General features: G+C 42.4%; 1 protein-coding gene across 1 annotated transcript in view; it reads left to right on the top strand.

Annotated features, from left to right (window-relative positions):
- KCNK10 (potassium two pore domain channel subfamily K member 10) overlaps positions 1 to 26730 on the top strand; it is a 145963-nt gene that overhangs the window by 76204 nt on the left and 43029 nt on the right. The window contains exons 3-4 of the mRNA XM_060097960.1: positions 13106 to 13223; positions 26008 to 26168. Coding sequence (XP_059953943.1) covers positions 13106 to 13223; positions 26008 to 26168 — 279 coding nt within the window. The remainder of the gene's footprint in view (positions 1 to 13105; positions 13224 to 26007; positions 26169 to 26730) is intronic.

Raw genomic sequence — 26730 nt, forward strand, 5'->3', positions numbered from 1 at the left:
ATATTTGTGAACAGTGGCCCTTTTCCTCTCAAACGTGGTTTGAAAGATAAATTGTACGGTCACCCTACTGATTGGTAGTGGGAGAGGCAAACCTTATGCATATAATCACAGACATAAGTGTAAATAAAACCAGATGAATGCTACAGAGGGGTGGGAGAACTGGAGCTGTGAGGCAAGTGAGCAGACCTGATTAGTAGGACAGGGGTTCTGGGCGGAGGGAGCTGTCAGGCCCCTGTGGGTGGAAGGAAGCCGGGATGTCCGGGAACCTGAGAGAAGGGGAGTGTAGGTGGCCGGAGGTCCATTAACAAGGGGAGATTGGTAGGCATTTAGGTTGGAGACAGGCAGGGGCAACACCCTGCAGGGCCTGATGTTGGATTTTATCCTAAGAGCACTGGGAAGCTCTGGCTGTTTCAAGCAGCAGGGTGACGTGATCCAATCAGTCAGTCCATTGCCATTTTGGTCCCTCATAGAAACCCAGAGTAGAGCAGTGGTAGTTATGAGCTGGGTTTTAGTCATACGTTCATCCATTCATCAACTAAACATTTATGGAGTGCCAACTATGGCACCTTGCTAACTGTTATGCTCTGGATTTCTGAACTGATTTATCCTCAGAGGTGCCAAAACTCAAGGCCTGGAAGAAGCCTTCGTGGACCCTCCATGCTACCTGCTTGGCCTGGTAGCATCAAACACTCAGAGTTGCCTCTATGCTTATTAGACTCTATTACCTAGTCATCATTTTCTCACCTGTCTCTTTCCCAGCATTGTGAGATTTTGAGGTTGAGTCTGTGTCTTTTATCCTTATATCCCTGATGCCTGGCACAGTGGGTGGCCCGTAGAAGTTGCTTACAGTTTGAGAAATGAATGAATGGTGCTTGTATATCTGTTTTGGAGACCAAGAGTCCTTCGTTTATTTATTTTATTTTATTTTGGCTGCGCCTGAGGCTTGCAGGATTTTAGTTCCCTGACCAGGGATTGAACCCAGGCCATGGCAGTGAAAGTGCTGAGTCCTAACCACTGGACTGCCAGGGAACTCCCCTTTCATTTAGAACCTTCACAGAAGCAAAGCAGAAAGTGATTTTGTTTCTGTGCTCTAGAAGACCTTTCCTCTCGGTCTGGTTGTCAAGAGTACTTCTTCCGTGTTCTTTATGCATGAGCAGATTCCCTTGGTGTCCATAGCCCCAAAGTTTTACATATTTAGGAACGTAATGATTTTAAGGAAAGGATGGTGCCTGAGACATCCATTCAGCAGCCAGTGGAAATCCTTGCTGTGAGTGAGTGCAAAGCCAGATGAGCCTTCTTCCCTGCCCTGAGCCCTACCTTCCTCCAAGCAGCCTTTTGTGCAGGAAGTCTGGACCGCAGCCGAGGCAGCAGGTGACCTCTGGTGAGCACAGGATCGGCATCTTTGTGCCCCAAGATGCAGCTCTGGCAAGTTGAAGCAACTCCCCTGGCTATTGCCCTGAAGTCAGAGGCACTGCCCTTTCTTCAGCGAAGTGGTCATGCAGAAGATTGTTCAATGTGTGCAAGATCGGGCTTGCAGCCCCTGGCCTGTCTCTACAGGCTTACACTTCATTATTATTATTGTTTTTATCCCTGGGGTTGTTGATTCCATCACTGTTTAGGGAATAAGATCTAAAGCTTTTAAGCCAGAAATTAAAGAACTAATGGCAATTGGCATGACACTAGAAAAATGAATTTGCAAATGAGAAGTCAGTGTTCTTAAAAAACTCTCATAAAAATAAAACAAAATCCAGAAATGAATGCTACGGTGTCGGTGTCCACATTTATCTACAAATGTGAATGTGCTTGCTCCTCATTGAAGGTGAAGCAAAAATGTCATTTAACAAGATTTATTTTTTTTATTTTTAAAATTTTTATTGGTGTATAGTTGATTCACAATGTTGTGTTAGTTTCAGGTATACAGCAAAGTGAATCAGTTATACATATACATATATCCACTCTTTTTTAGATTTTTTTCCCATATAGGCCATTACAGAGTATTGAGTAGAGTTCCCTATGCTATACAGTAGGTCCTTATTAGTTACTTATTTTATATATAATAGTGTGTATATGTCAATCCCAATCTCCCAATTTATCCCTTCCCCCACTTTTCCCCCCTTGGTAACCATACATTTGTTTTCTACATCTGTGACTCATTCATTTAACAAGGTTTTTGTGGTGTGTGCCTCGTACAATTATTTTCATTACTCATAATCAGTTGTATTCATTTTATTTTTTATGTTTTTATTATTATTTTTTTTTGTGGCACATGGGCCTCTCACTGTTGTGGCCTCTCCCGTTGCGGAGCACAGGCTCCGGACGTGCAGGCTCAGTGGCCATGGCTCACGGGCCCAGCCGCTCCGCGGCATGTGGGATCTTCCCGCGTTCCCTGCATTGGCAGGTGGACTCTCAACCACTGAGCCACCAGGGAAGCCCCTGTATTCATTTTAATAACTAATATTTGCTGAATGCCTGTCCTGAAGCAGGTGCTGTGTTAGACTGATGATTTGAAAAATAAAATAAAAAATGATGCAAGATGTCTACTCCCTGTCCTCCAGAATCCATTGTCTCACTAGCTCACTTACACGGTATTTACTGTGGCTAGGCACAGCTCTAAATGCTTCATGTTTATTAAGTTATTTAGTCTTTACAATGACCCTTCGAGGTAAGGGTAAGCAGCTGGGGAACAGAGAAGTTAGATAATTTGCCCAAGCTTAGGTGACAGGTAGAACTGGGATCTGGACACAGGCAGCCTGGCTCCAGAAGCCACGCTTTTTCACCAAGATGCTCTACGCCTGCTGGGGGAGACCGACGTGGCTTGGGTAGTTAAAGTCCAGTGTGACTGGTGCCAGAAGACAAGGAAACACTCAGGCCCTTATTCACGGAGCAGGAGTCTCTGACTCAATGTGTGGGACCCCCAGAAGGACCTTCGTTCTCCTATGAGAAGACTACAGAGAATAATAATTATCTGTTGGTTGTGCTCTAGAGGGACATGGCTTTGCATCTTCACATAAGGTGTTGAACTGGGCCAACAGATTCTATTTAAAACCACAGTACACGATGTATCATTCAGGTCTGCAGTCGAGAGTCGCTTCGCTTATCCGTATCTACTGAGAACATGTATTTTCCCTTCATTCTTGGTAGAAATGGGTGGAAGAGACAGAAAGCTTGTGGATGAGGGTTAGCCTTACTGAGGAAGGGAGGGTTTAACCTTTTGTTCTTTGAAAAATGAGGATCGGACGTACAAATTCCTACTTCCCTATATTGTCCTTTTTCAGGTGGAAGAAAGTGACATAACAGATGAGCATTAGAAAAAAGGTTTGCAAACTGGAGAGAGAGCTGAGTTGCTGGTAGAAGGTGCGGAATCATTTTCTAAGGGGCGCAGGAAATGAAATATTAATTTGGGATTAATATCCAGCACTCAAAAGTAAGAAAGAGTCCAAGTGAAAAGCTACAATGAAAACAAGATAGCAGAAGCATTTCGTTTTCATGATGTTATTAATCATCTGTTAAGTTTCAAGCTCTCTCCAATGCAGTGACGATGGAAGGAATAGTCATCTTGGGTTTAGCTCACATGGCAGTGAATCAGAATTCCTGGAGCTGCTTTTTTTTTTTTTTTTTTTGCGGTACGCGGACCTCTCACTGTTGTGGCATCTCCCGTTGCGGAGCACAGGCTCCCGACGCGCAGGCTCAGCAGCCATGGCTCACAGGCCCAGCTGCTCCGCGGCATGTGGGATCTTCCCGGACCGGGGCACGAACCCGTGTCCCCTGCATCGGCAGGCGGACTCTCAACCACTGCGCCAGCAGGGAAGCCCCTGGAGCTGCTTTTGTAGCCCAGTAAAAAAAAAAATTTTTTTTCCCCAGAAATTGGATAGACTCATCTTTGATAGGAATAATCTGAAGTACAGAGAGAGCAGTGCATACATCAAGCATTCTCCTCAGGACCAAGATGATTTTTCAACATCACTTGGCAGATTTGTTTTTCAACCTGTAGAGGCTGAGTCCAACCTGAGATGAAAGGACGACAGTTAGTTAGTCTGAAAGTTTATTGATCTTATCAGAGCACACACATATATCTCTGCTTCCTTAGTGGACTTGACGCGTTAAAATGTCTCTTATTTCATCCTTCCATGTAGTCAAAGAGACAGAGAAAACTAATTCTACATGGTAAGGCACAATTTGGAAGGTAGAAGGTCTCCTGCCAGTATGGCTTGGTCCCATATGACAATGTTTGGCTACATGAGTCATTAGTGTATACCCAGGTGCTAAGGAACAGAGTTTTAGAACATTTTCTCCCCAAAGAATTAACTAGTGGTAGCACGGAAGGCTAGCTTCCTCAGACCATAGGCTCTGGATGTGCCATCTAGCTCATCTTGGGTTTCTCTATCTTATTCTTCAAACAAATTCTCCACCCACGCTGTCCAATCTGCAGGTGACCTTCACTTTACATTTATAACCAGGTCGTAAAGCACCGATGAAAGCCTGCTGCCTGAATCCCCGGGACAGAGGAAAGGCTAATATTTGCACACAGTTAGATACTTAGGGCAGCAGGGAAATAAACACCGCCACCATATCCCCCATGGCGCTGAAGGTGCCTCTCTCTTTGCCTTTTTATGGCCTGGCCTGGTTTTTGTGAGCTTTTATTTGTGGGAGACTCTGCGGTAGTGAGTCTGTTAGACGGGCTGGTCCACTTGGGCCAGCACAGGCCTGACTGCCACACTGGCCATCTGCCTGGGTGGGAGGTGAGGACCTGTGCACATCAGTCCCCCTCTCCCTTGACCTCTTGTAGACATGTGGGGTGTCCCAGCCTAGGGGGGAGCCAGCCTGCTCTCCAGAGGCAGGGAGCTGGGCTAAGAGGGTCTGAGATGGGGAGAAAGAAGAACACAGAGAGAAGCTGCCTTTCTAGCATTTAGGGCGATGATCTTCCTGTTGACAATGCAAAGAGTATCCACTTGCTAGCTTTGCCGGTCACTAGACGTGGCAAGGAACTCAATCTGTCTCATGTGTCCCATGGGGATGCCCATCTCACAGGTCACCGCGAGGGTTAACTGAGTTAATCTATGCACTGCTAAGTACTCAGTATTCCTGTTGTTATTAACGTCCTCACATATGAAATGACAAGGCACGCTGCCTGAAGTCATGTATACATTAAAAAAGATTCTGACAGCAACCCTGCAAGGAAGGGTACCTCATTTTATAGGTGAGAAAACTGAGGCTCAGAGAAGCTGAGTACCTTGCACAGGCTAGACATTGGCACTTTATCCATGAACTTTCTCTGTTGCAAGAGGAACATATGAGGTGCTTATACTCTCTCTCTTTCTGTACTGAAGTGAAGACTTCTTGGAATCAAGAAGTGCCTTGCTGGGGGTGGCTCCAGGTTTCCTCTCTGATGCCCTCCCACTGTTGTCTGAAGTATGTATATGATGTGGCTTTGCACTTGGATGGGAAGGAGCCCCGCCCCATGCCCCCAGCCCCAGCATGGTCACTTCTGCTGCTGTGAAATATTTATATGTGAAATGCTTCTGAAGCAGGAGAAATAAAAAGCAACTGTGGCGAACAAATTAATATCATACTTCCACTTCTCACCTGAGGCCCTTCCGCAACAAATGTGTGAGGCTGTGGAAGGATGCTGCTACCCTGTTGTCAGGGTTTTGAGTCATTAGGGGCATTGGTGAGTTGTAATAAATGTGGTCTGCCAGTTGCCCTTCTCTGTCTCCCAGGGGTTGTGGCTTTCCTTCTGTCCATTAATGGCTGAAAGTATGCCCGCTTTGAATGCATTTATGAAGCCACTTTCCACCACGACCCCCTCCTCTTGCCTCGACCCCTGGCTAAATATCTCCTTCGTAAATCCTTTTGCTGACTGTGCCCTCTCAAGATTAAGAATGTTGTAGACCTAGAGCCACCGTTGTGCCCTCAGATGAGGTCATTTCCTTTTGTCCCCGTAGTGTGAGCTGTTAGTAAAAGGATCATACGTCCTGTCTTATGCCTGTCCTGCAGTCCAAGCATAATCGTGCGCAAGGCCCTTTTCCCTCTGCAAGTGTCCTGGTTTGGACAGTAAATCAAACCATCGCCATGGTTATTAGCGTCTGTGTATATGGTGCCAATCGGCTGCATTCTTCAATCTCAGACAAGCTGAGTGATCACCTCTCCACCTTTGTTTGTCTTCCTTTTTGGTGCCATATGAGGAAGCAGAGAAACAGATTGTCTCACCAAGTACACAGATCATAGGAGAAAAGCCACAGACAGTTAGTGGTCCCCTGTGAGCCGTCATTCATCCCAGAGTAGCGATAACACTCATGATGGTATCTTGTGCTGCCCGGAACAGTGATTTATGCAACCCAGCATTGCCTCATGGGATGACAGCACCAGGGGAATTCGGTGGGCGGTGGGGGGGGGGCGGTTTCGAGGGCTCTTTATCCCTTTCTCATTTTGGGAGAGGCTGCAGTTTCTCTGTTATACCTTTCTGGTGGTCCTAATGCAGGCGAGGAAGGAGGATAGAGGAAGCAGGAAGAAAAGAGATTCTTTTATTTATTTATTTTCCAGTTTTATTGAGATATCATTGACATATAACATTGGGGAAGTTTAAGGTGTACAACGTATTGATTTGATATACTTATTTATTACAAAATGATGACCAGCATAGCATTAGCTAACATCTCCATCATGTCGTAGAATTACCATTTCTTTTTTGTGGGGAGAACATCTAAGATTTATTCTCTCAGTAACTTCAAGTATATAATACAGTATTATTAACTGAAATCACCATGCTATACGTTAGATCCCCAGAACGTATTCATCTTATAACTGGAAGTTTGTACCCTTTGACCAATATCTGCCCTCCCCACCCTCTAGCCCCTGGCAATCTCCATTCTACTCTCTGTGAGAAGCAGATGTTTAAATTTATTTTTATTGGAGTATAGTTGATTTACAATGTTGTGTTGGTTTCAGGGGTACAGCGAAGTGAATCAGATATATATACATATATATATATCTCCATTTTTTCAGATTCTTTTCCCATATCGGTTATTACAGAATGTCAAATATAGTTCTCTGTGCTATACAGTAGGTCCTTGTTAGTTTTCTATTTTATATATAGCAGTGTGTATACGTTAATCCCAATCTCCTCATTTATCTCTTCCCGCTACGTTTCCCCTTTGGTAACCATAAGTTTGATTTCGAGATCTGTGATTCTGTTTCTGTTTTGTAAGTAAGTTAGAAACAGATTCTTTTAGATCTTACCACTGTCACCAACTCTTCCTCCTCGTTCTTTATTTTTTAAAAAATAGGACAATCATTATATTTCTTTGTGTTGGACTACTTTCTTATGTTTGTCTGTATTACAAAGAAATAAATTGCTTTCCTCTCACACCTCTGGGAAGATCATGTGCCTACATTTATTACTTTCATTTGTTCACTCATTTCTTATTTTTTTCAAGCAATCTTTTTTTTTTAATGTGTTTATTTATTTATTTATTTATTTATTTTGGCTGTGTTGGGTCTTCATTGCTGCGTGTGGGCTTTTCTCTAGCTGCGGTGAGCAGGGGCTACTTTTCTTTGTGGTGCGCGGGCTTCTCCTTGCGGTGGCTTCTCTTGTTGCGGAGCACGGGCTCTAGGTGCACAGGCTTCAGAAGTTGCAGAACTCAGGCTCAGTAGTTGTGGCTCGCGGGCTCTAGAGCGCAGGCTCAGTAGTTGTGGCTCATGGGCTTAGTTGCTCTGCGGCATGTGGGATCTTCCCGGACCAGGGCTCCAACCCGTGTCCCCTGCATTGGCAGGAGGATTCTTAACCACTGCACCACCAGGGAAGCCCCACTCATTTCTTATTGATTGAAACATTCATTTATGAATCGTTTACTGGGTAGGAACTGGAAGTTCTAACTGACAGGCTAAAAAGGAAATTCAAAAAGGGGTGGAATTAAATTTTCAAATGGGACCCTCTTATCTATAGTATGTTTTTCCTGAAGCTTGAAACTTTCACATCACATGTAGTTTAATTTTTTTCTTTTTGATCCTCAGAAGACGTCTCTGAACTTGGTAGTGGTTAATCGTGTAACTGAACACGTGATGCTCATTAAGTCTGAGATTGTGGCTTAAAATGATGCTGATGTTGGTTGAACCTCTACCCTATAACTGATCCTTTAAGCCAGACTGTACATGGCTCAGTTTCGTCATTTCATTATCTACGTGCTTGGACACTTCTAATGGACTGGCTTATCTTCACTTTTGCAGCCTGAATGGAGAGAAAGAAAAACAAACAAACTTAAAAGCAAATGCATTTAATTTTAAAAGGCTTTACTTGGGTTCAAACAGTTAAGATTATTAGAAAATACTTTATAAAATTAATAATGTTAGAATTCATTCAGAACTATTGAGTTAAAAATGATGCTATTGTTTCAAGTGATAACAGTCCGTTTATACTGGGTTTGCCCTGTAGGTACGTAACCTGAGTTTGTTAATTCATTTTAATTCTGCTTGTTTGCTGGAGTCTTTCTGATGTATATGATCTAGATAGAATCAAACCTCATTCCTGGGGTTGGGGTTCCTCTAAAGTCTTACCAAGAGGTTGGTGACTTGTGAGAGGTCTTATTTTTCTCCTTCTTACTTCTGGTTTTAAATCACATTCTGGCCCACAATGCCCATAACAATCCTTATATTTAAAACCACTTCCCCAGGGCCTTTGCTTGTATAGCCCACTTTACTGAAGATTTGGGGGAGCGAGAGAGGAATTTATATCACACATATGAAGCAAGTTAAAATTGGGTACTAGATGGACCTGCTTTTCAGAAGTCTTGGGCATTGCTGTAACTGAGCTCAACTGACACTTTGTCTCCTTTGCTTTCCTCTCTTCCTCCTTTTTTCGGGGCTTTCTCTCTGTTTTCTCTGTTCCCTCCCTTTCAGGCTATAAAATCAACCTTTCTCCATTTTTATTTATTTATTTTTAATTTAAAATTTAATGCTGAGCTATTAAGCTCTCACCAGCTCCAGCAGCCAAATAAAGTTTGGTGCCCCCATTGACATGTTCAAGGAAGTAGTCTAATTAGAAATGATCGCTTGTGAGGTCCCTTCTGTCTAAATTCTTGGACGATGACAAGACTTCTCCCTCATCTCTGTCTGGAGGTGAGCACAGGGTGGGGGAGGATGAGTGTGTTCTGGGTACCACATGCAGAGGAAAGGGCAAAACCGTGGCTTTGGGCCAGTCAAGACTTGAATTCTGGCTTCTCCACTTCCTGGCTGTGTGACCTCGGGCAAGTTACTTAACTTTCCTGAGCCTGTTTCCTTATCTCAAAAGAGCGATAATATTCCGTAAGTTCTTGCAAGTTGTAGAAAGGATAAAATTGAATAACACACAAGTTGTGGAAGGGATAAAATGGAAGAACACTTCTAAAACACCTGCCTCAATGTAGACACTCAACAAATGTTAATTTCCTTTCCTTTCAACTGATAGACACTTTCCTTCAGGGTTACATATGTAAACATTAAATATTTATAAATTGCATAATTCAAAGAAAAGAAACTTGAAAAGGAATCTTACGTTGGACTTTTTGATGAAGCAAGTAATTATCCCTGCCTGTCTTTACTGCAAATCTGTACTTTTATACGCAGCACTTGGTCTGCTTAGGATATTTATGTGTAATTCTCAGCACAGTGGGACCTGATTGAACCCAAACTCTTTTTGCAGCTTCATAGAAGTTGTAAATATTAGGTATTGATGGTGTGATCTGTGGCTACCTAAGCGACTGGGGCCTGGAACTGTCCCTGAGGTATTATTTCCAGGTGGTCCCATCAGAGCTGAATAGACTATGAGGCTATAAACACTAGTTAAGGCCTGTGGCTTGGTCTGATGGCGCTCAAAGTGTAGTGACAATGGATATTTTACCAGCAGAAAGGACTTGGCATCTGTCTTTTCTCTAAAGCAGAGAATTGCATAGCCCATGATGAATAAGTGATCCTTGTAGATGATTAGGCCGATTTAAACCACAGGCAAAGACACATCCCATGCCGCTGGATTTTAAATTCTGGGGTGCCAGGGTTTATGTTAGAAACAGTGGCCAGTATAATATTTCATGTTCTTAGAGGCAGGAAAGAATAAACTAAAGACTTAAAGAAAAGAGACTTTTTCTTTTGTCCAGTAAGTTGTCTAGGGGGTTTGCAACAGAAACCATATGTGACCCACAATTACTGTCCGACCTTTTCTGGAAAAGGGTTGATCCATGGTCTAAAGAGTTTGGAATATCTCAGATCAATGAAGGCAAAATGTTACTAACAATGATTGACTTTTTCATTTGTAATCTAATTTATGGCAACCACTGTCTGCTTGTTTTAACAGAGCTTTATGGGCATTATTTAGGATGAATATAATCCCATTGCAATATTTAATTGTGTCTGGCAAAACTCACATGGGGTTATTACAGTTTTGTCCAGGGAATGGAGACTCTAGAAGTAGCTCATATTTCTGTCACCTCCGTCTGAAGCCCCTACCTTCCTCACCACAGCTCACCTGATTGAAATCTCTTCCTACCCTCTTCCCTGGCCTGAAGGAGTTTGGCAGGGTGAGCTCAGGAAGGGCTGCTGAGGAACTTTCCACCTTATTCTGTGCATGCTGAGAGTAGGGAAGGATTTCCAGCAAGGGAGTGTGTGATCAAAAGCCCGTTAAATGTATGGGTGCAGAAGCGTAAGTCCTTGGACGGGGGCATTTTGTGGAGGCTACAAGGTACAAACTGAACCTCCTGGAAGAAATGGGGCCCAGATTAGACCCTGAAGCGTGGGCACCTTTGTGGGAGGGCAAAGCAAAATTCCAGAAGTATGAGGGGATGTCTCATAGAGTTTCCTGCCCGGGGCTGGAGGCTTTTATAGTATAGCGTGAGATGATGTTGCAGCATCAATGTGGCCAAGTCACTGGGAATTTTAAGGTGTATGGAACTCCAAATCCGGTAGCCAGTGAGGAGTCATTGTTGTTTATTTTTAAAAGGAGCCGTGTGTGTATGTGTGTGTGTGTGTGTTTGTTGGGGGACAGTGAAATGACAGTCACAAAACTGTCAACTATTTGTTAAACCCTGACACAGTGCTGGGCATTGGGCTATGCGTATTACATGAATCATCTCATTTAATCCTCACAACGACTCTGTTTGGGGAAGGCATTGTTATCCCCAGTTTGCAAATGAGGAAATTTGGGCTTAGAGAGGTTAAAATAACTTGCCCAAGGGTCTGAGGTGATGAATGAGCAGAACCATGACAGTCTGACCTAGGAGCCAAGCTCTTAACTCCTGAAACAAGCTCAGTGTAAAACATTCCAACAAAACAGAAAAAGAGAGTGAAAAAGAGCTGAAACCCTGCCTCCCGGGAGTGACCACTTTGGGTGCCAGTCCTTTTAGACATCTTTCTATGTATATGCACAACAAGATGTATGCGTTTTGCATAACTTCTGCCAGGATTGGGTAAATCCTATGCCTGCAAATTTTACATAAATGGCAACATACTATATATGGATTTTTCCCCCCAATTTAAAACTAATTTTAACAAGTGGATGTATAGTGTTAAAAAACAAAATTCAGGGACTTCCCTGGTGATCCAGTGGTTAAGACTTGGCGCTTCCACTGCAGGGGGCGTGGGTTCCATCCCTGGTCGGGGAACTAAGATCCCACGTGCCACATGGCGAAGCCAAAAAATTAAAACAAAAACCAAAATTCAACCGAGTAGATTTGAAGATCTAATGGGCTTTACTCAATGATTTATGAATCAGGCACCATCCCATCTAGCAGCTAGAGGGGTCCTCCCAGGGGTTGCACAAAATGGAAGGTTTTTATAGGAAGAGAGTGGGGCAAAGGAGCTATTATCCAAAGAAAAGAAAGGATTATTTTTTAGGTCAGGACATCTTCTTTGGGGGTAGAGGGGGAAGGAATAGCAGGGGTTTTATCATGCACATTGCCTCTTTTCCTCTGGGGGAGGAAGCAGGTCCATGAGACAGGCTGCCTCATTGGTGCTGACCAGAAAATTCCAGACTGGTTGATTAAGATTACATTTCTGGATAGACCTAGAAAATATAATATTTAGCGAGGTAACTCAGGCAGAGAAAGACAAATACTACATGATATCATTTATATGTGGAATCTAAAGATAATACAAATGAGTCTATATACAAGACAGAAATAGACTCACAGACACAGAACACAAACTTACGGTTACCAAAGGGGAGAGAGAGGGAGGGAGGGACAAATTAGGAGTATGGGATCAACAGATACAAACTACTATACATAAAATAGATAAACACAAGGATTTAGGGAATATAGGGAACTATATTCAGTATCTTGTAATAACCTATAATGGAATATAATCTGAAAAATAATAACTAAATCACTTTGCTGTATACCTGAAACTAACACAATATTGTAAATCAACTATACTTCACTAAAAGAAATGAATAAATATTAAAAAAAGATTACATTTCTGGGGAAGGTCGCAACTGCAATAAAGTCAGGTATTAAGTGCAGGTTTGATACTATGGACTTTAGCACAAGTGGTGCCATTTGGGCCTGTGCTTTTCTCTGTAACAATAGTATTTCATTTTATGACTGTACCCTCATCCACATAACCAGTCCTTTATAGATCATTGTAGGTTCTTGAGCAAGGAAATCTTAGTAACCTTTTTTTTTTTTATAAACTTACTTTAAATTGCTTTCTTCTCACACTTTTGGGAAGATCATGTGCCGACATTTATTACTTTAGTTGGTTCACTCATTTCTTATTAGTTTTTAAAGAAATCTTTTCTTAAAAACGTATTTATTTTATTTATTTATTCTTTTTGGCTGCCTTGGGTCTTTGTTGCTGTACACAGGCTTTCTCTTGTTGTGGCGAGCGGGGGCTACTCTGCGTTGCAGTGTGTGGGCTTCTCATTGCGGTGGCTTCTCTTGTTGCAGAGCACGGGCTCTAGGCACGTGGGCTTCAGTAGTTGCAGCACGCGGGCTCAGTAGTTGTGGCGCATGGGCTTAGTTGCTCCGCAGCATGTGAGACCTTCCTGGATTTATTGGCAGGCAATCCTTAACCACTGCGCCACCAGGGAAGCCCCTTGGTAAGCTTTTTCACTGAACCTCATGCTTTCTCACTTTCCTTGCAGCATGCTCTTGACGCTGACAACGCAGGAGTAAGCCCCATAGGAAACTCTTCTAACAACAGCAGTCACTGGGACCTCGGAAGTGCCTTTTTCTTTGCTGGAACTGTCATCACCACCATAGGTATCAATGTATTTGCAAGTATCTTTTCCTCTGCAGGCCCTCCTGAGTAATGGCACTGAAATCAACATTTTGTCCTCATAGAATGCATGGCAGCCGGAGGTTCAAAGGAGGCTGATGAAACACTGTCAGATTAATGCAGTACTTGTGTGGTGGTTTTCAATAAAAGGCAGAGCAGAATGAAGAATTTCATTTTTCAGAATGAAAGACTAGGGAAACTTTCCTTTGAAAGGATCTCATGGAAAGGTTAGGGTAAGAAATGAACCTCTGAATGATCAGTTGAACTCTGATTGCTCAGATGAGCTCAAATTCTTTTTTTAAAAGTGTACTTTTTATTGAAGTTATACATTAAACAGCCAAACTGTGTTCTACAAAGTTTGTTATGTAAAACAGCAGTCTCTGCCCCTCTCCTATTTTTTCACCTCCCCTGGGGCAACCCCTTTCATTTCTTTTGCATGATTATTTTGATATTCATCTCCATGTCTTTCAATGTCACATTGGTATTACACTTCCTGAATTTTATTTTAGAGATGATTTCTTGACTTCCCGTTGTGGAAGATGAGGAATTAGTTCTCTTTTTCCTCCCCGCCCCACTGTAGAAGGGCTCTCTTCCCGTCCTCTTTCCTTTCCAGTATAGTTTAATTAGATCAAACGCAAAAGGGAGGGGATATGGGAACATATGTATATGTATAACTGATTAAATTTGTTATAAAGCAAAAAAAAAAAAGTGAATGTGAATAGTTGCATTATTTTGCTAGGTAAATGCTCCTCTTCACAGTTGATCATAAGGTGAGCTATGATTACTTCCTTCCTGCACCAATTTTTGTCTTTTGTCAATTTTTGTGTGTGTCTTTTTTCTTATACTTGGGGAGTTTTGTATTTTTGCCATAGGGATTAAACGATTGTCATAGGGGTTAACTTTATGATTATAATCGCATATAATAATCTTAGTGTTCTATTCGTTAAGTAGTATCTATTAGTTCCTTATTATGGGTGATATCTCTTCTCTTTCTCCACCACACAATTTTAGTTGACACCATCCTTTTAATGTTTACTTTTACATTATTAAATATGCTTAGGCTTCTTTTAGAAGATTTGCCCACTTTAATAACTCTTGGCTCTCAGCTATTATATATAATGCAGTCAGGGGACTTACTCAGCATCTCAAGTTCTTTTCTTCTTCCACTATCAATTGTTACTCATTGTATCATTCTGTAACATCAGGGTGTATATTTCACATTCTGCTATTCTGTTCTGCTACCTGGGTACTCCCATTTGTTTTAGTCATAGTTCTACAGTTAAGTATTGCCGGTGTTCATCTCTAGCCCTGGTTTTCATCATGGTTTTGCTATAGTTTTTGTCACCATCACTTGCTTGACTGAAACTCTTCTTCAGGTAGTTGCCTTAAGATTGGCTCCAGGGAGCAATATTCCCTGGGTTCTTGTGTTGTTCAAAATGGTAGCCTTATACTTGAAGGGCAGTTTGGCTGGAAATGAAACCCTTGACTCACATGTTCTTTTTTAAGGATCTTGTTGCTTCTCCACTTTCTCCCAATGCTTATGTTGCTGTGGAGAAATCTGATGCCAGACAATTTTTTCCCTTTTATAAGTGACTTGATCTTTTTGCTCAGCTACTCAAAAGATTATTTCTTTATCTTTCATCTGATAACACTACCAGGTTTTGTCCCTTTTATTTCAGAAAGTTTTCTTGATTGCTATTTTTAAACATTTTCTCTGCTGTATGATTTTGGTCCTGTTCTTTGGGGATTCCAGTTATACATCTATCATCACTTCTTTGCTTGTCTTCTATGTCTAGTGTTTTCCCTCTACTCCTCTTTATCTTTAAAATTTGGTTTTCAACTTGTTAGTATTATCTTCTTTTTTTGTTTGTTTTTTCACAGTGCCTACTCTGCCATGTGCTTCTTCCAATTTTGTTTTCATTTTTATGATCATTAGGGGACTTTTTTCTTTCCTACTTTTTCCCTGCATTCTATTAGCTCAGCTCACATTTCATCTGCACTTGTTATCTCACCATTTCCTCCCTGATTTCTTGCATCTTTGTGGTTTCTCTGTGATGATTCTTAGAGGTGATTACTTCATAGTTGTTTACAATTTTCGTCTGGTTGGGGCAACATTTTTCTGCTGAGTGTCTCACATTCACTGGTAAGTTTTGCTGCTCTTTCACATTTTTAAAAAATGGAAGCTTTATATTTATGCTGGGCCAGTTTCTTTTTTATTTTTTATTATTTTTTCGGCTGTGTTGGGTCTTCATTGCTGTGTGTGGTCCTTCTCTAGTTATGGCGAGCAGGTGCTACTCTTCGTTGTGGTGCATGGACTTCTCATTGCGGTGTCTTCTCTTGTTGCGGAGCACGGGCTCTAGGTGCATGAGCTTCATTAGTTGTGGTGTTCAGGCTCAATGGTTGTGGTTTGTGGGCTCTAGAGTGCAGGCTCAGTAGTTGTGGCGCACAGGCTTAGTTGCTCCGTGGCATGTGAGATCTTCCCAGACCAGAGCTCAAACCCATGTCCCCTGCATTGGCAGGCAAATTCTTAACCACTGCGCCACCAGGGAAGTCCCTGGGCCAGTTTCTTTTTCACATACTTGATGCCAAAAGAACTGGATATTCCTGGACCAGCTCTCTGCTGAACATTTCCATGGGCTGGGGAGAGGAGAGCAGGGAGAAGCAGGTAACCTTTCTGGTAGCGCATGCCAAGACTCTCCTCTTTCCTGTTGTCAGAGAGACAGAGTGCTTCCTGCAAATATGGCCCATCTGTGTTATTCTCTGTATAGCTCTGCATTTTCTGTTTTTCTGGATCAGATCAAGTTTAGGGGAGCTTCTGCTGCTCTCCCCCTTCACCCAACATTCCATACTTGGTACATATAGGGGTATCTTTTTTGAAGTTCAAGGTGAGACGCTCACTTTCATAACTGGATTTTTGCTGGCACTTTCTGAGATTTGCCACCTATGGACCCTCTCATCATTCTCTGTACTTCTTCTCTGTATTATTTTCCCCTATTGCTTCTGTGCAATCTCATCTTCTTTTGGTAGTCCTTACATATATGGTGGAATCTGTAGATTGCACCCCTCTCCCAGCTCTGCTGAAAATGAGTTTGAGAGTTATCTGCCCTCATTTACTAGCGAAGTAGTGAAGTCACACTACAATAAAAATTCTCATTCAGAAGAATGGGAGACACACAACAGTCACCCGGTTCACAGCAATGCCGGACAGACAGTGGGAGGCTCTTCTGCCCTTGAAGTGGGAGGATTCCTTCATTAACATTTGTTTATACTCTTTGGGAGGAAATCTCTTTCATAGCTCAAATCTCTCAAATCTCATAGCTCTCTGAGGCCCAGCTTTGCCTTCTGGGAAGTTTTTCCCTCTCCCTTATTTTATTTTATTTTTTTTTGCGGTACGCAGACCTCTTACTGTTGTGGCCTCTCCCGTTGTGGAGCACAGGCTCTGGACCCGCAGGCTCAGCGGCCATGGCTCACGGGCCCAGCCGCTCTGCGGCATGTGGGATCTTCCCGGACCGGGGCACGAACCCGTATCCCCTGCATCAGCAGGCGGACTGTCAATCACTGCGCTACCAGGGAAGCCCTCTCCCTTACTTTTTGGTGTTGGAGAGTATGCCTTTTTGGGGGATGCAGCTTTGATGATTGACTTCCTATTGGCACAAGTTTCAGAAGCTAAGCGTTGTTTAGAGGCACAGGTTTTTGTTTATGGTTATAGACCTCCTCTTTAGGACCTGTGTTATTTTTACATCGGTGCAATCAAGAAAGTTATGTGCAGTAAGAAAACTAGAGTGAGAGAGGATTGTCATTCCTTTTTTGAAAGCCTCTTAATCATGTGATGTACTAGGTTCACGCTTGCAAATCTGCAAATACATTAAGATCAACTGTTAGAAGTAGTAGAGGTGTGCATTACACTAGTGAGTCTAGGGCCTAGAAACCTTTCAGACACTCCAGACCAGATTGGTCATATTTGTCCTCAATCCCACAGCATCCAACAAAGGAAGCAGGATGATATGGCACCATTTGGTGTAATGGCAAAAAGTGCTATACACCTCAACATCCCCCAAGGGCATCACCATAGTAGATCAGAGAAGACCAATGTCAGGTTAGATTGTGTTCAACGGTCTGGTTATTAAGATGGGGAAATGTGTCATGTGTTTTAGGGGGATTTATAGTAAAATAATTGAAATTGAGAAAGTCTAGGCCACTTCAAGAAGTGGAAAGTGCACTCCAGTGCCCAGTATTGGACCCATGAGACATTAGTGTATATTAAACAAAATAGAAAATTCTAATATTCTTATTTTTATAAAATGGCTAAATCAGTGGCCTATATGATGCACTGAAAAACACTATAGCTACATTGGGATGCGCACCCATTTATCGTGTTAACTCATTAAGATCCCAAAGGCTTGGTTTATTGAACAACTGTGTTCATTGACCCACATGACATTATGTAACTGAGGAATGGTGGTTCCATCTGCCTAATGAGGAACATTTGATGTGTAACATCTTCTGCCCTTTTTAATGTGCTTATACTGGAATCTTTGAGTTTGTGCAAATGACTCAGTTTCTGCTGCTTGGCACCCATTCACTTACTCACTCTTGTCCAGATAACCATTTCCCTAATGGTCCCCTTCCCCACACTTGGCCCCCAGGCCACAGGGGAAGAATCATCTTGTCTAGACTAAGAAATCCAGTGCCTTTTGTTTACAATAACCAAGACATGGAAGCAACCTAACTGTCCACTGCCAGATGAATGGATGGTACATATATACAACAGAATACTACTCAACAATAAAAAAGTATGAAATAATGCAGCAACATGGATGGACCTAGAGATTGTCATACTAAGCGAAGTAGGTCTGAAACAGAAGGACAAATACCATATGAAGTCACTTACATGTGGAATCTAATACATGACACATATGAACCTTTCTACAAAACAGAAACAGACTCACAGACATAGAGAACAGACTTGTTGCCAAGGGGGAAGGGGGTGGGGCAGGGATGGACTGGATATTTGGGGTTAGAAGATACAAGCTATTACATACAGAATGGTTAAGCAACAAGGTCCTTCTGTATAGCATAGGGAACTATATTCAATATCCTATGACAAACAATAATGGAAAAGAATATAACAAAAAGAATGTGTGTGTATGTGTATATATATATATATATATATATATATATAACTGAATCACTTTGCTGTACAGCAGAAATTAGCACAATATTATAAATCAACTATACTTAAATTAGAAAATGTGAGTTAACATTAGATTAGAACCATAAAAAAAAGAAATCCAGTGCCTTGCATGTGCGTGGCCACAGCCCTGAGTTCAGAGACAGACATGAGATCTGGATTAGGCCGATAAGCAAGTCAATTCCTGGGCTTTTGCTTGAGTTTTGGAGGAAGTGACTTCTCTTTCTTACTGGATGTAAATTGGGAAAAGGATAAGCCTGGGATCCTACCATTCATTTTCATCCCTTGAGGGTTTTTCTGCCTAGAATTCAGCTAACAGTAAAGAAGCAGAGTAACAAAAGAGGAGTGACAAGCAGGGTCCATCTTGCATCCTTTGAGCTTGGAATGAAGCTACCCATGAAGAATTAAGAAATAAATGTTAAATATCCTGCTATTTACTGGGGTCTGTACATTTCTCTTTTTTCTTAAGTGAGTGTGCATTGGGTTTTATCATGCCTAAGACTGAAAAATTCTAACCAATGCACACTTATGGCTCAGAGATCACAGAGGGCCAGTAAGTATCCTCTGACCTCATAGCCAGTGCCTGACCCTGCTGGCCACTGCAGCTGCCATCTCCCACCTTCTTTGGGCTACTTGCTCTTGATTTAAAGTCTTAGAGCTTCCTATTAGGTAAGCCCCTAAGTTCATATGCTGGTGTCCTGGCAACCTGGGATGCTGTTGCCTCTATAGTGAGAGGCAGGACACTGTGTCATATCTGGGCAAAGGACAGAGACCTTTCCCAAAATATGAAAGAAGGTGGAGGCTGAACAGGAAACTACTACAAAACAAGCGTAAAGCAAAAACAAACAAAAATAAAACCCAACCCAAACCACAAGGCCACTTCAGTATCATGGCTCAGTGTTAATGTTAGAGATTGGGTCCTTTACTATTCAATGGAGAAAATGCTATTTTCTTTTACTTTGTCTTAATTGAAAAATAATGTGTTGTGAGTTGAACACCATTTAGCTGGCTAAATTTTGGCTCCAGGGCGGAGGGTCTTTAGAGAGTCATACCATAGAGAATTCTAAAGTAAACATAAGTACAATGTTAGTAAGAATAATGAAGTGAGGAAATAAGGTTTTTTCCCCAGTTATTTAGTGGTAAATTCATTCATCACAAGTGGTAGCAAGGCTTATAAGAAAACTCAGAGCCTGCTAATTCTTCCCGTTCTTGCTGAGAAATTTTCCATCATTTAGGACACAGGCAGTAGAGCAGCTGGAGCTGAGGAACGTTTTCATTATTTGTGAAATAAGCATACATTAGCATGCTTGCTTGGTTTCGCATAATGTGTGACATAATTCGGTAAACATTTTCCCATATTACTAAGGTTCTTTGAAAAACATAAGCTTTGATGGGTTCCATTGGCTCTACTATCAATGCTGTCATCACATGTTGTTGGAGTCTTACTCAGTTTTTACTTATGTGATAGTGGAACATCACAATGAAAATCTTTGTTCATGAATGGCGATCTTCATCTCTGGCTGTTTCCTTGGAAAGATCCCCCAGGGCTTGCTGTGTCAAAGGGCCTGGACCTTTTAAAGGATGCCAAATTGCTCTCCAGAAAGACTCTCTTGAGTACTATGTACTATGTACTATTCAGACACAAAAAAATGTGCTCATTATTTAGAATGTGTTAGAGAGATCTTAGGAATAATAGTCTTTTCCTGAAAAGCAGTGCTATTACTCAGTATCAGAGGTCCCTTTTATATGAAAATATCAAAGCATCTTTTTTTTTTAAATAAGTTTTTCTTGTGCTCAGATATACAGAAAGATCTACAAGTGTATGGCAAAAGGGAGAACACTCAGGCTCTTCTCCCAACCAGGAGCCATGCCAGAAGACTAGACTGCTGTCTTTGTTGAGGTCCTTGTGCACCCTGTTCCCTTTCTCAGTAACTAATTCTGATGTGAGAAGGTCCCACCTGCCTCAGTTGTTGACTCTGCTGGTGGGTCTCCAGCACGTAGTTTTTCTAAGCTGGAGGAATGATACTCCTGTGTGCAGATTCTTTCCCACAAACCATCACTTGTGGAAGGGCAGGAAATGATTGAGTTCTCACCAACAGCTATGGAATGCAATTAGATTTCGTCTTGGAGGCACTTTTTTTTTTTTTTTTGTCTTGGCCACACTGCGTGGCATGTGGGATCTTATTTCTCCGATCAGGGATGGAACCCATGCCCCCTGCAGTGGAAGTGCAGAGTCATAACTGCTGGACTGCCAGGGAATTCTGCATTTGAGGCATTTTTGGATTAAGTCACTTGGCTCTACCCGTATCCTAGAGAGCCCCTCATCAGGTCCCAGATGGTAGTCAGTAACTGTGTTCCTTGCCTGGTGGCCTCAGTTAAGAACTGTACTTGCCAAGGTACCGAGGCAGCTATTTCTACCTGCCTAGCACTTGGATTGGATGTTTAGCCCATGGCTTTGGGAATAGCTGTCACTGCGGCTAACACTTACTCGGTGCTTACTAGGTGCCAGGAACTGTGCTCCACATACGTTATCTCACTTAGTTTCACGTTAACTGCGTGAGGTAGGTACTCTTATTTGCCTTATTTTACTAACGAGAAGACTGAGACCCAGGGATGTCAAGTAGCTTGTTCAGTATCTCAAGGTCGGTAAGCCATGGAGCCTAGCTTTATTCACCAGGACCAGCTACATAAGGCCCAAGGCCCAGTGCAAAATGAAAATTCAGTCTTTTGCTAAAAAAAAAAGATTAAGAAGGACAAAATGGCAAGGGCAGAGCATTAAACCAAGCATGGGTCCTTCTAAGTGTGGGGCTCCATGTGACTGCACAGGCCGCACGCCCATAAATGCACAGACAGTAGGCTTTGAGAACATGTACTGTAAACCAGATACCAGAGCTGAATAGCACATGGTTTGCCCAAGATTTGACTTTGGCATGTAAACAGCAAACGGAAGAGTTTCATGTGCACTACTCAGGCCTGAGTCCTCTTGAAACATCAGCTTTCTCTTTGGAAAGGGCTTGGGCTGTTTTCTAGCCAGGGGTGACCAGAGCTAAGCACTGCCTTGGTCCTTCTTGTTCACCACAGAATGTTCTCTCTGGGCTGGTCATCTCCTGCCAAAAGTCACCAGAAGCCAGTTGGTGGAGGAGCTCCTGGGACTTCTGCTTTATGAAATCCAGTTCTAATGCCCTGGGCTAGTTCTTCCTGACCAGCTGCCTCTCACTTCCCAGCCTTTGCTGCCCCATGCATACCTACACCCCAAAGCCAGCTGTGGGCCCACCCAAGCCATTGAGTCAGCCCAGCCTGGGGCACAGGCATTTTGTCCTTTGTCCTGGTGCTATAGGAGAACAGTGGAGTTTCCGGAGGGAAAACAGGAACCAACCCTGTTTTCTCCTGGGGCTTAATTTTCCTGGAGACACGTAGCTTAGAAACGATTCCTTCCCACAGAAAACCTGGGGCAAGATGATAATTGTGGATCCTTACTGAGGGCTTATTCTTTGCATCATGCTTCACATGTATTTAATCTCCACATGTTACTCATGCTTCACATGTAACTCTTTAAGCTATAAGGTAGGTGCTATTAATAGCTCCATCATTCAGTCACGGAAAGTGAGGCAGAAAGGTAAATTGCCCAAGATCTGAGAGTTAGTAAGTGGAAGAATCAGAACAGGTATCCCTGCAGTCTCGAGTTCTAGAGCCGCTGTTATACCTTACTTCAAAGTTCTATCAAGCCTTCTGGAAGGAGGGCAGGGAAGTCTAGCAGACCCAGTACAAATAGAGGCAAAAATCCAGGAATGTGGCCCTCTTGTTGCCTCCTGTTTAGAGCAAAGCTCTAAAATGTAACTTCTGGAATTTTCTTAGAGTAACAGGGTTGAGGGTCAAACTGGAGAACCATCTTTCCATATAGTTCATCAGAGGCAGGGGACACAGATACACACACACACACACACACACAAAATACAGCATTACTCAAGAACAGCAATTACTTTATGTCCGATGTGAAGTGATGGCCTGAAATATATTTAAAGACTGATTTTGTTATCAAGTCCAAGCTCTCTCTGCTTGCCACACTACAGGCCAATAAATCAGAGATGAGGTGTTGAGGCAAGGAATAACGACTTTGACTTTGTTCTGAAAGGCAGACTGAGAAGATGGCAGACTAGTGTCTCCAATAAACCATCTTATCGGGGTTTGGATACCAGTTTCTTTTATAGAACAGAGAGGGGGAGGAGATGAGGAAGTAAAATAAAAATGCTATAAGACTTGCAAATGTTCCCTGAAATGGCCAGCCTCAGGGTGGGGATGTTTTAATTTCTTCTTTCTTGCAGCCATCCACAGGTGGACAGGGTCTGGATGTTTTCCTGAACAAAGGCACTTGGGTTTAACATTCAGGCAGAGGGGCAGGGTTCCCTGAGGCAGGCCATTGTGTACAGATGCTATCCTTTTAGTGAACAAAAGCAACAGGAAGCAAAGGTTAAAGTAAAAGAAACAGATCCAACATGGAGTCAGATTTGGCTCTTCCCTGTTACAATTGGAATTTTACTTCACGAGTGCCCAAAACTTTGCTCTAATTTTATTTTAGTGTCTAGTCTGCGAAACACTGAACAAGTAAGGAGCTGATTGTCGTACTACTACTAACCCTTTGCATTGGTATAGCACTTTACAGTTCACTGATTTTCCCCATGTTGTCCTTGAACCCCTCTAATACTAGGATTGGAGAGGTGAAGCGAGCCTAAGGCCAACCAGCTAGAAGGAGGTGGTATCACATTTGAGCCTCATCTTCCCACTTTTCTCTCAAGCTCCTAAAATGACACTGGAATGTCCCCTGAGCACAATCCTTCCCCAAGTGGTGGGAGAGATCCTCTCTAAAAGCTGGAAGAAGGGGCGCAGCCCCTGTTAGAGCTAATAAGAGGCCTATTAAGCAGGTTCAAAGCCTCAGCGTGTCTGCCTGTGTCTGCAGTGTGCTTCTTTCTGAGATATTCAGACTAAAAGAAAACCTATATTCCTTGACAGTAATCAGGCAATTATAATGAGACAGTCAAGCAAGAGTGATAAATATTTCTACAAATTACCAGAATATTTCCAAGAGTCACCATAACTCTGCATAAAGTGGAGCTGTATAGGCACATTTATTCCTTTTTTAATAGGGCTATCTTAATGTAAATTGGATTATTCTAGAGGGAAATGCTTACAAAATGGTTTTGTCCAAGTTTCTGAAAACACCTGAAAAAAGTTCTGAGAGCCTTTTTTTTTTTTTCACAACTAAATCAAAATTCATGGTGAGTAAAAGAAATGCAAGATTAGGAAGGCTTACCTGAACAGTCATTTAAGAAACAGAAGCTATAATTTAGATGATTTGTGATAAGAGGTTTGAATGATTGTGACTGGAAAATTGAAAGGGAAAATAACCAGGTGACTCATCACCCAAAGGCAGAAAGCAGCAGTGAGTTCTCCAGGTCTATAGGAGGATGAATGATGGACCAACCATCAACATTATCTTTACCCTGTTGCATCCCCCAAATGCCAGTAAGCCATGGGCCCAATAACTCACTTCTTGCATGGATTTAGAAATAGGCTCCACATGAGTTGCCCCATATGGGAGAATAGTTAGGTGACTATCTAGACACTAGTTGGCATAATATTGCAAGATTCATTGGCATGAAAGTGAGTAACAAGTAATTTAGAGTCTCATCTCTGTATAATTTGTGCTAATGCTATAAGCCTCTTTCTTCCAGCACCACTTTCTTCCTGTCATACAGAGTAAGCCGAATACTCACTAGACATGAGTTACTTACGTAATTGCAGAACTCTTGAGAATGCAGGTGTTGGTGTTTTCAAAGCACTATTTGACATAACATATGAATAGGCCTGGCTATAAAAGGATTCTTTTGTATTTAAACATCCATTCCACCAACAAACATTTATTTAGCACATGATAATCCTTGGTGCAAAAAGTGGGTGGGATATCATCTCACACTGGTCAGGATGGCCATCATCAAAAAATCTACAAACAATAAATGCTGGAGAGGGTGTAGAGAAAAGGGAACCCTCTTGCACTGTTGGTGGGAATGTAAATTGATACAGCCACTATGGAGAACAGTATGGAGGTTCCTTAAAAAACTAAAAATGGAACTACCATACGACCCAGCAATCCCACTCCTGGGCATATACCCTGAGAGAACCATAATTCAAAAAGAGTCATGTACCACAATGTTCATTGCAGCTCTATTTACAATAGCCAGGACATGGAAGCGACCTAAGTGTCCATAGACAGACGAATGGATAAAGAAGGTGTGGCACATATATACAATGGACTATTACTCAGCCATAAAAAGAAACAAAATTGAGTTATTTGTAGTGAGGTGGATGGACCTAGAGTCTGTCATACAGAGTGAAGTAAGTCAGAAAGAGAAAAACAAATACCGTATGCTAACACATATATATGGAATCTAAAAAATTAAAAAAAAATGTCATGAAGAACCTAGGGGCAGGACAGGAATAAAGACGCAGACCTACTAGAGAATGGACTTGAGGATATGGGGAGGGGGAAGGGTAAGCTGGGACAAAGTGAGAGAGTGTCATGGACATATATACACTACCAAACGTAAAATAGATAGCTAATGGGAAGCAGCCACATAGCACTGGGAGATCAGCTGGGTGCTTTGTGACCACCTAGAGGGGTGGGATTGGGAGGTTGGGAGGGAGGGAGACGCAAGAGGGAAGAGATGTGGGGATATATGTATATGTATAACTGATACACTTTGTTATAAAGCAGAAACTAACACACCATTGTAAAGCAATTATACTCCAATAAAGATGTTAAAAAAAAAAAAGGAAGTCGGTGGGAGGAGAGGCAGGGCTCAGTTGATACGGAGTTCCCAGGAAAAAGAAAAAGAGATCTGGGCAGAGCTAACCATCACTGTCAGTGTGAGCAAGAGCACAAAGTCTTCCCTCCTCCACTCTTTACTGTTTTCCCAGGGTAGGGCTGTACGATCCATGGGTCCTTTCTGAATTTGTACTAGACCACACATCCTCCTTAATGTGGAGCACCCATCACCCTAAGAAGGCAAATGCTGGGGACAACCACAGCCTGTCAGGTGGAGGGGATGGCCATGGGATGAGGCTGTAAGGGAGAAGCTCTTTTTAAATCTAAAAAAGGCAATGCTGAGCCCTTCTCAGGTGTTCAGCGTCCCTAAACCAGGCACATCCTAGATATTTGATGTTTCTGAAATGGGTTGTATGTTGATGCTGTATGGGTTGATGTTTCTGAAATGGGTTCCCATCAGAAATGCATTTCTGGGTGATCATAGATTTCCTAAAATGTCATCTAACGAAACACAATAAGATCCTGGAAACCTGGATCCTTTTGAAAGTATTTACAGGGAGAGGAGGAAGAGAAGCAATGGAACAATGTTCTGAATTTTATAGAGCTTTGGAAATGAAGTTCTGCTCCTAAAACTCATGAAGTGGAGAGGGGCGGGGAATGGAGAAGCCCTTTAAGAAGTCTGGATTCTTTCGTTCAGTGCTGTAATTTCTCTGGCGTCTCACCATTCTCCCTCTCTCTTTTTAATATTTCTCACCAGGGTATGGGAATATTGCTCCAAGCACTGAAGGAGGCAAAATCTTTTGCATTTTATATGCCATCTTTGGAATTCCACTGTTTGGTTTCTTATTGGCTGGAATTGGAGACCAACTTGGAACCATTTTTGGGAAGAGCATTGCAAGAGTGGAGAAGGTCTTTCGAGTGAGTACTGCCATCTATTTAAACCCTAACCTCTGTGATCCAGTTGGCTTTAGCCTGACAGGATCCAGAAGGAATTACCAGAGTGTTATTGTATCATTATCGCTTTTAATGGAATAGTTCAATGCTGTGGTCGTATTTTTAATTTTGGCCCATGGTGGTCACAGGCACTGTACCTAAACTCTTGTCTCTTGTCGGTCTTCCTGGAATCACAACACAAGAGGGTTAAGTATAGATTTGCCAACACAGATTTTCTGAAGAGGTGAGGCATACGCAATTTCTTATGAAAGGTGGAAGATGGGTTCCTTAGTATGTTGGCAATAAAGTAGAGAATTATAAATCCATCCATGTTGTTATTGGAGCTCCTTCACTTTATTTCCAAGCACAGCATCTTCAGGCTGATCCTGGCTTCTAAGACCTCTTCCAGAAGCCTGCATTTTCTAGACATTGCTTTGTGCTATGTATCTGTCTCCTCATGCCCTCCCACCCCACTGCTGAGTGCTCCATCAGCAGTAGTACACTAGCATACTAATTTATACTAAGGAGTTGATGATTGCTATTGCCT

The sequence above is a fragment of the Mesoplodon densirostris genome, chromosome 4 (genome assembly GCF_025265405.1).
Source record: "Mesoplodon densirostris isolate mMesDen1 chromosome 4, mMesDen1 primary haplotype, whole genome shotgun sequence".
NCBI classification, from domain to species: Eukaryota; Metazoa; Chordata; class Mammalia; order Artiodactyla; family Ziphiidae; genus Mesoplodon; species Mesoplodon densirostris.